The sequence below is a fragment of the Plectropomus leopardus genome, chromosome 18 (assembly GCF_026936395.1).
Source record: "Plectropomus leopardus strain MGB_pleo_1.0 chromosome 18, ASM2693639v1, whole genome shotgun sequence".
NCBI classification, from domain to species: domain Eukaryota; kingdom Metazoa; phylum Chordata; class Actinopteri; order Perciformes; family Serranidae; genus Plectropomus; species Plectropomus leopardus.
In genome coordinates, this window is record NC_142193.1 from 22,929,309 (window position 1) to 22,939,337 (window position 10,029).

General features: G+C 40.0%; 1 protein-coding gene across 1 annotated transcript; it reads right to left on the reverse strand.

Annotated features, from left to right (window-relative positions):
* Positions 1 to 856: 856 nt before the first annotated feature.
* Positions 857 to 7,090, reverse strand: lgals2a (lectin, galactoside-binding, soluble, 2a). The gene is made up of 4 exons (XM_042504964.2): positions 6,964 to 7,090; positions 3,265 to 3,344; positions 1,744 to 1,915; positions 857 to 1,492 (listed from the first exon to the last, which is right to left on the reverse strand). The coding sequence occupies exons 1-4, from the start codon at positions 6,970 to 6,972 to the stop codon at positions 1,346 to 1,348; spliced, it is 408 nt and encodes a 135-aa protein (XP_042360898.1). The 5' UTR covers positions 6,973 to 7,090; the 3' UTR covers positions 857 to 1,345.
* Positions 7,091 to 10,029: the final 2,939 nt, after the last annotated feature.

Sequence of the window (10,029 nt, forward strand, 5' to 3'; positions counted from 1 at the left end):
CATACACAGCAATTTCTCAGGCTGAGAAATAATACCTACAAACATTCAAGAGTCACTTAAATGTTGTTACATATGTGTGACATGAAACATTTCCTCAGCAGCCTCAAATACATTGTATTAATATAGCAATGGTGACATCTACTGGCTAACATGGCAAGTTTTGTGTGTGTGTGTTTCACTTGTGTGTGAGGTACATGAACAAAAATGATTTACAGAACAAGAAAGTGAACCAAGATTAAGCCTTGCTGAATCATTTATCTTTTTTTTTTTTTTACGGTGTTGAAATTGGATTAATTACTTGAGGATTCATGTCTTGTTCACTGGGAGAACCTGCTGGTAAAAAGAGCAGAAAAAACATTGTATTTTTCTAATGGATGATGAATTATTTGAGTGATTGACATGTTGGTTTATGGCCGGTTGGTTTGCATGTTTCACTACTATGAGCTTAAAGGAAAAGTGAACCCCCAAAAATCAAAATACATTTGTTTCCTCTTACTTGGGGTACTATTAATTAGTCTTAGATCGTTTTGGTGTGAGTTGCAGAGTGTTGGAAATATCAGCTGTAAAGATGTCTGCCTTCTCTCCAATATAATGGAACTAGATTGCACCCAAAAGCTATGTTTCCTTCCAGAAACCAAGATCCAGTTCCTGTTGTAAATAGTTTAATGTAGGAACTATTACTAATATAACACTCTGCAACTCACTCCAAAACATTCTAGACTGATAAATAGAGCTACAGAAAAGAGGAAGAATACATTTTTTGATTTTTTTCAATAGAGCACTTTTGCTGGGCAAGGAAAGGCATTTTGAAAGAAAATGCTGGTTAAACAAGTTTAATGACTCACCAAAGTCCATCTTTATCAAGGACGTGCTTTAATACATGTTGTAAAGGCAGGCATTTAACTCAGTTATATATCTGGAATGTCTGGTAGGAAAAACTAGAGAGCATGCAGCATTTCAAGGCACCAGAACAATGGATCGCATTTTCTGTGGCACTTTTCAGCTAAACACTGCAAACTGCAAAGCAAATAACAGTCAGATAACATGAGCTTTGGGACTACTTCATGTTTGGTTTGCTTTCAGTCAGCAGCTCTGTCAAGTGTGCAGGAAGGACATGCAGTTACAAAATGTACATTGTTTCTGTTTGCACATCTGACCATTATGACTTGTATGTTCTTTATGCATCTTTTTGTGTGTATTTGCTTGTATCTGCACCAGCCAACAAGCTAAATTCTTGCATAAGACAAAATATGTAAGGCACTACTGCTACATGGTATTTAGGAACATAAAACGCTGGGGCTATGCTGGACAAATTGAAAAAGAAAAACTGCATTTCCTGGGAGGTTTATTTGATCTCAATGCTTGTGATGCGGGCCTCGCCATCGAAGCTGATGTGAGAGTACTTCTCTGCACCCATGCGGTTGGGGAAGTGGATTGTAGAACCATCTGATAAATTCAGTATGAACTCTGCAGGGGTGAATTCAATGACGATCTAGATGGTAGGATGTGTGTGAAAGACAGAGAAAAAGAGGAAGCATAATTTCATTAATATAAGCTCAAGCATGCTGTACCATATCATTATAAGCACCTAAAAATAGTCTATCTGATGAAAAATTCATGTAGCTGTCACAGATCTCTGTAAGTCCACAAATTTGTGCTCAAATGATTTAAGTTCTCAGAGGCACAGTGATGCAAGTTTTCCAACAGAGGTCACTCACAGGCAGAAAGAGGCATGGGACATACCTTGAACTCCTCTCCCAGGTGGAAAGGGAAGACTCCCTCACGCTGCTCCTCACACCAGTTCCCTCCCTGGTAGGAGTTGCAGACCACCGTATTCTCGTCTCCGTGGGCATTAAAACGAGGGTTGAAATGCATGGTAATTTCCTCCTCGCTGGGGCCAATATTCACTGCAAAACTGTGTCGCAACAGCAGATTTGTTACATTTTAATACCAGTGCTTCGATTTAAAATGGACAAGGGGACACAAAGTGCACAAAATATTGAGACAACCTTGGCAGTTATGTAGCTGCTCTTTTCATCAGCTAACCATTAGTTTCATCACCCCCACATTACTGAGGGGAAGTTAATAGGTAGTCACTGTCTGTAAGTGATTATAGATTCCACCTCCATCCTCGTGTGTTTATAAAAAGTGGCCCTCGTGTTGAGTTTGGTCAATGCATCCCACTGGGAAAACTAAATAACTACAGAAAACAAAAGAGCCAAACACAGAAAAACATAGGTGTAAATTTAAGGGGGGGGGGGTTCCAGGGGACATGTCCCCCTCAATATTTAGAGCATGTGCACATATACACCCCCTCACTAAAGACTGTTTATAGTCTGCAATATATGTCACAAACGCCGCCCCCACAATACTGTTGGATGGGTCACATCAAATACATTTTTCCCCAAGAGAGATTCTGTCATTTTAGGTAATTCTGCGTCTGTGGCCCTCGTTACCACAGTAAATATTGAGTTAATGTGCTAACTGGCTAACTAGGGTCATGGCGGTCTTCCTGTTTCCTTTTTTGAAAGCCTGTTACAGGCGACCACTGTCTGCTGCTGGTATGGAGGGGTAGCTCCTCTCATGCAGGTGCAGAACATATGTGCTTGTTGGCCATCAGTTTGGTCAAGACACGGCGACGTGAGGCAATACAGCAGGGGGCTTTCATCCCTGCTAGTCCTCTGATGTCAGTTTGGTGTGTTACTACTTTAACGGTGTGTGTCCACTATATGTGACCAGATATTTACTTCCATTTGTTTAATTTTGTGTATTAGGAGCAACTGATTCACTGATCACACCAAGAAAGCCAATCAACCTGCAGCCACAAGTGACCAGCGGGGCAAGGCGGACGTGAGTTTGTGTGAATTGGTTGAGTACAGTGAGGCTGTACCATATGGCTCCAAATGACATCTTTGCCTGCGTATGATGGCAGCTGCTGTATTCGGGATATTTTGGATTTATGTGTGTACAGTGGAAATAAGTGGATATGTGTCGTCCATCCTTATATACAGTCCCTTCGATATAAAAACATGACTGTATAGAACATTTATTTTAATTAATTTAAAGACATTTCTGCCCTAACTAAATGTAGAAAATGCAAAAAAAATGATGTGTAAAAATTCCCCAGAATGCAGGAAATTAAGAGTTTGATGCTCAAAGTTTCATATATGTCCCCCCAGTATTGAAACAACACCTACACCCTTGTAGAAAAACATGTTTAATTAGCCTAAGTCACCCTCTCTTACATCTGTAATTAGTACCTACTTTGTAGCATCAGGCTTGGCGACTCCAACAATGGTCATGTGCTGCCCGACCTTGAAGGACATGTTCTTAATGATCATACCCTGTGCAGAAAAACAGAGGTGGGATACAGTGCGTTGTTGTGTGGAAATACAATGAGATTTTACTAGATCCAATTATTATTGCAGCACCAGACAAGAAACAGCACCATGAGCAGCCTCAGAGAACTCCCCAATCCTTACTTCATCCTTTAAAATTACCCAACATGTGTTTTCAATTATACTCCCATCGGCCGACTGGTCAAAGATTCCAGCTCTTTCCTGTCCTATCATTGCCAAGGCCCTTTTTTCTCTAAGCAGATTTTGGCAGAGGCTAAAAATGTTGAATAACGACAAGGGATGACTGTTGAACTGAGTAATATTTTCCTAAGTGCAATACTGGATGTCAAGTACAAGATGGAGAAAAAAAGGCTGAGCGCGGCAATCCTCAGTTCAGTTGCTACTGTACATGTGGCAAGGGAATACTGAGCTGTGCCACGATTAGGAAATTATTCTTGAGCAATCTATTATATGGCTGTGAAACACAGTTGCCGTTGTTTTACATCCTGTCAGTTTGTCAAATGATGTATCTAGGGAACTGTTAACTATCGCCAACGACAACAAGTACAAACATAGCAGCCTTTTGAGGGTTTACAATTTTTCACCATATAGTTAAACATGTGGCCCAAAGTAGAAATTTATGAGACATTGGAAACATGTGATTCTGGGCAGCCTGAAACACAAGCTGTCAGCATTTTGCAATTATGTGTCTTCTGGTCAGAAATAAAGTGACACGTCAACAGAAAATTATCAGACACAAATTAAGCTTTTATTGTCTTTTTTAGATAATCTTTTTTATCCTTTGCACTTTTTTTTAATTTAATGTATTATTATCCGTCCTGCTGTTCTTTGTGGCATCTACTCTGTACTGGGACAAACCATTTACGATGATTAACAGATCCCTGTGTGTATGTAGTTCTTTGAGCTACTCATCTGGGCATACAGTCTTTGGGGTGTTGATGGGATTAGGGCAGATTGAATCAGATTTTATAGCTTGTCTTGGGTTTCCTTTGACGTCACTCAGACCTTTTGATTAGCCCATCCCACAACTCATTGTTTTATGCAGACCTTGATGTAATAGTATAAAATCTTGTTATAAATGCTGATCTTCATATAGAGGTCTACACCCTTGTTTTTAGCTTCTGTCTCCACTGCACAGTGCCTAAAACTCATCTTAACCAGCAACAGAATTGGACCTGAAAGATACAAAAATACTTAAGATTTTTATTTGACAACAAATTGCATTTTATCTGTGGTTTTCAGAGGTTGAGCTGTGCCAACTTTTCAAGGGATAGTAGCGAGAATTTTTATGTGTGAGTTTTAATGCACTGCAGCTGTTAGACAGAATCCTTGCTAATCTTAATGTTGGATAAAGTGAGGAGCGTTGAAGTGGAGGAAAAAGTGGGACTGATTAAAGACCCCAGTGGGAACGGGGTCCTTGAGAAGCCTGGAATGAAAAATGTAGTTTTATTTGCTTTTTTTTTTTTTTTTTAAAGTAATTAGGGCCATAGCTTAATTAAATTGGTTGATTAAATCAGCTGAAAGACTGAACTTTCTATTAAAAAATAGTGGAAGCTCTCTGAGGTTCCTCTCACCCCTTAAAGGCACAAAATGGTCTAATTTTTTCTAATACTTTCTTTGAAAATAGATACGTCTGTTTCAAATGCTGTAAACGTCACTGCAATCATATTTCCATGCATCCTTTAGGTTAGCAAAGACAGAGTCAATAGTTGGCACTAAAGGGCGGGAGTCAAATGATTCAGTAGAAATAATGTACCTTTTCAGGGGCAGCATTGTAAATGGTAATGGTCTTTGAGGTCTTAAAATACATGTTGTGAATTTTTTCACAATATTATCAATTTGTTCCATTCAGCTATTTTAAAAATGTCTTATCATCCCCTATGGTTGTATTTCACTTGAACTATACAACACTGCCCTCAAAATCTCCGGTGGTCCCACTCTGTTTCACCCATATCCATAAGCTGTGTCTGTATACGTATCTAATGCAGAGTGTAAATGAGCCCTTGGTCCACCCCTGCACTAGGATTTATCTCTAAATGAAGCTAAAGCTGAGCAAGTGCTTAATCTGTTGGAGCACCAACGTAAACTGGCATGTCTTTCCCCAAGACAGGGAAGTCAGGGTTCCTTGAAAAAAAAAAAGGGAAAGAAAAGAAAGGGTGGGACCCACAGAGACTCCTTATGCCCAGGGCCCAGATTTTGTTGCTACACCCCTGCACACAGTCAACAAAAGGCCAGACTTCCTCACCAAAAATAACTAAAGGCAATTTATTCAGCTGATAAAGTTCAGGGTCATAATGATTAACATGGCCCGGCAGACAAACTTGCACAGGAATTGGAGTGGAATGGCAGAGTTTCCCCGATGACTTCTAGTAAATTTGTACGCCTGATGGTCTCTATAAATAGTCCTTAGACTGAAATAAATGCATATAGTGCCATGTTGCTGGTGGTTTGTTGATTCTGGCAGAACTTGGTAGGATACATCTGGAGTCCAATCCCACCCAAATTTGAAATGAAAGGGAGGGTAATGGGATAGAATGACAGGGGTATGACATTCTTTCCATGTTAGAGTCCAAATGTAAATTGTGCAAATAACTCATGGCACTGGGGCTTGAGCTTTGTGGGGCTGGGCTGATCTGGCAGTCACTCTGCATCTCTGCCATACACCACTGTCTGAAGGAATCTGGCTACTGTACTGTCTAAGAGATGCCAATTTCATTACACTTCTCACTGACAGAGTGACAAAATCCGGCTACCAACTGATCACAAATACATGAAGAAACTATTTTAATGAATTACTCCACTATAAACAACTGTCATTTTGCTGGAATTTCTACATTTCAATACAAAATTGATCCTTTACAATGTAGGTGACATTCAATGCTAAAAATACATGAAAAAGGCCTCCACAATGTACCACAGCTGACTTGTTCACTCCAAGAGGTAAACTTAAGAATTACATTCAGCATCTGTTCCAGCCTCCACATCATGACATTATTTCATTTTATCCTTTAATGTGATTTAAACCCGCTACCCCCACTTCGTTGTGCCCTTTCCAAAAACAAGTTTACAACTGTAGCCAACAGAAAGCTAGAATGATACAGGGCCTTCATTGTAATCTACTCCGTTTATGAGTCCAAAGAGACCAGAATGCAATGCTGCCAGCATTTAGCTCTGGATATTGAGACTGAGAATGAATGAAATGAACAAATGTTAACAACCGTTTCTGTTCCAATTTAATAAAGCTTCTGCAGGAAGAATGTAATAACCTAAACAGCCGAGTTATTTTTTATGCATCTGCTGCAGCTGAGAAAACTTTTATTGATTAATGTGCATGCAGGCTTGCTCTGTGGTGAATATTTTAACCATAAAAGGCAATCTGAGAAACCCAGACCTCTTACAAGCAAAAGACAGTTACATTTTTGAGCTGGTTTAGTTAAACTCTGCTGTTCAGACTCATCAGAATTTCTGAGAGTGAGTTGACACTCAACCAGCTGTCAGTGCCAATTTTAAAATGTAACCTGACACTACTCGTCCACCTGCGTCACAAAATACATGAAGTAAAAGCAATACAGGAGCACAATATTGTTGGGAAAATGGTACTTACTTTCATCATCTTTGCAGATGTAGTCAGTCAAGTCCAGCCGAAAAGAAGTGGGAGTGCTGCAGGGCCTCGCCTCACTGCACCCTGCCAGGATATATTCAATGTGGGAGGTTCCTGCAGCCTGAGTGACATTTTGAGCAACGAATACAATCAGGCCACCAGAAAAAACTAACCAATGAAGTCAAAGTGTTGTTACAGACTGTCAATAACTAATTTAATGCTTAACAAGTGGTCGCAGACATTAGTGAAGTGAGGATAATTAGTGATTTGTTGACATGAGGCTGTTACATTGTAACCTGCTGGTGTGGAGTCTGTCTGTGACAGGGGACACTGGCCTGAGTCGCAGACAAAAATAGAAATGTTTTTGTTGCCAGGGAGACAACTAAATATTTGGCACAGCCAATAGCCTTAATGCGCACTTACTGTATATAGCTTACAGTGAGATCAAGTGGCAGTATTTGAGATCAGTCTGTCTGCCGAGTAAGTGAACTGCAGTTAGGGCGAAAAGAGGGCAAAGTGAAATGTTGAAACTGAGTCAAATGCTCAGATTCTCTGACTCACAGCCAGCGATAGGCAAGACTTTCATCGGCTGACACACAGCTGACAGCTGCTGTGACTCAATGAGTATATAAGCCTCACTCTACAGTGTAATACAACTTAATGCAATTTAGATTAAAATCACGAGAAGCAACTGTCACGGATTATATATATTCGTTCTTTTTCTATACTATTATCTCATTAGTGTGGTGGGGTGATACTGACCTGAGGAAGTTCCTGGGTTAGATTTCTCTTGGGATGCAACCAGTCTTGGTTAATAATGTCCTTTATATTTTAATGTGTGCATGGTTCTGCATACATGGCCCTTTTTTGAAGATGAATAATTGAACCATTCACCTTTTATTAGAAAAATACAATGTGTTTACTGTAGATTTTTGACTTAAGTGCAGAGGAAAAAAATTGGGGAGCTTTTAGAGAGTTGTATGGTGGTAGTTTGATAGAGAAAGACTATGAATGTACCCTAAGCCTCAAAGGTTTACAGTAAAAAAAAAGAGAAAAAAGATACCTCTCTCTCTCTTGCCAATTTTGACTGCCTGTTCAAGGCAGGAATAGCATGCCTTTATGCTGCTTACATGTGTATAAAAGGTTTAAAAGATATATTGCCGAATAGAGAGATAGAGTTGTCTAGCTGTTAAGCTAGCAACCGAGGAAATAACAGAGCAAGTCTGAGGACAGCTGGCAGGATGGAACCGTGGACAAGATAGGTGTGACGTTTTGACGATATGTTATGTATTAAGCAGTTAGTGGTTGTTAGCGACTAAGTCAAAAAAGAATAACAGCATCTGTTAATGTCTGCAAATAGGGAAAACAATGAGGTTTGGGAATGTCTAACCCTCCGAGCAGAAGACGAGATCATCTACCATAAAAGAGGGATGGCAAATGATTGTTATGCCATGTTATTGTGAAGACAGAGCTTCCAACGTGTATTTGATATCTCACACTAAAGGCAGACGCTGTTGTGTTAAATGTAATGCCTCTCTTGTTTCCGTGATTCTGACATGTTATCTAAAATCACACACTGGAGTGGCATGATGCTACTGTTGTTTGGTGCTGTGTAATAATGCAAAGGCAGCATAAAGAACAGCCTTATAGTGCCATCTCTGTGTAAAAATGGTTAATCTGTGTACCCTAACCCACAGGGGTTTGTTGTTTGTTGTAAAAAAAAAAGGGTCTCTCTCTCTCTCTCTCTCTCTCTCTCTCACACACAAATCCCTGTACTTCTACCTTTGAGAGGACCCTTGCTGACATGATGCACTCCCTAAGCTCCTTACCCTCACCTCAACCATCACAACTAAATGCCTGACCCTTACCCTAATCCTAACCTAAGCCTAATTCTAACCTGAACCTTAAAACCAAGTCTTAGCCCTTAAACATTCCTTTGAAGAAATAAGAAGTACACCAAAGTAAGCCAAAATGTCCTCACTCTGCTGGTAAAAAGCATATTTGGTCCTCACTATAGTGCAAGTACATAAACACATACACAGATTACACAAGTGTGTTTGGTTGCAGTTGCCTTTGGTTGACCTGTATCTGCTGATTACTGAAAACACATCTGCTTTTATATCACAGAAAAACAAGCACACACTCACAATTATACTCCAGTTTGCAAATCTGTGAAACTCAGTTCAGCTGTTCTTTCTGAACGTTCGCTGACAAACAGTGTGCGGTTGTTTATAACTGGCCGAGGAATTGGCGGTGTCCACACCACAGCTTCAGCTACACCACAACAAACACACAGATGTGGTTCTCAGCACAATACCCATCAGATACAGTAGCCCAACATCTTAATTTAATGGTTGAACTATGAAGGTACGCAATGTATCTGGGAAGATTTATTAAATGAGTTGTCACCAGGAGATGTAGTTGTTGCATCAGAAGTTCATGTGGCACAGAGATCTTATGCTTCTTTTGCCCCAAGACCAAGTCTTAAGACAGTCAGCAGATCTGATCACACAAAGATATCTCACATGAACAGAAGAAGAATACACACAAAGCATCTGCTTTGATGCCATAGGCGGAGATGATTCTTAATTTGAGTGTTTTTATGCAACATGAGTGTTAACTGCCCCCCCCAGTGGTCAAAGTGAGGAGCTGCAGCACCACATGAATTTGAGGCCTGTCTGATGGCTGATATTAACACTTAACAGCATTTTAAGTCCTTAGGCTGGTGGGAAGGCAATGAAAACCTTAAGATACCCTGTATCTGGATATTTTTCATATTCTCCTCAGGTCTCCTACGTATGAAATGTATTCTTGTATAAAAAACATTTTACTGCAGAAGTGGTTAACCCTTTGAAACCTGAGCTAACTGGCTTGTGAGCTTTGTAGAGAGAGGAATGAGCAACCCAACAAGAAATGGCCTAAAATTAAGCAAGAAACTGGTTACTTGTTACAAATCCCATTTACACGAGAAATGCAAAACAAAGCCACACTGAAGGTGAGATGATACACTTGAACCTTATATTTCATATGAGCTCAGCTCTAACTGATCCCAAATTTGGTGGGAGAGAT

Excerpts from the sequence above, each read along its gene's own strand:
- lgals2a (XM_042504964.2), bottom strand. Across the intron at positions 1,916-3,264 it reads GCCAAGCCTGATGCTACAAA|TTTTGCAGTGAATATTGGCC; the intron begins GTAGGTACTAAT and ends GTTGCGACACAG. Across the intron at positions 1,493-1,743 it reads ACCTGGGAGAGGAGTTCAAG|ATCGTCATTGAATTCACCCC; the intron begins GTATGTCCCATG and ends CCTACCATCTAG.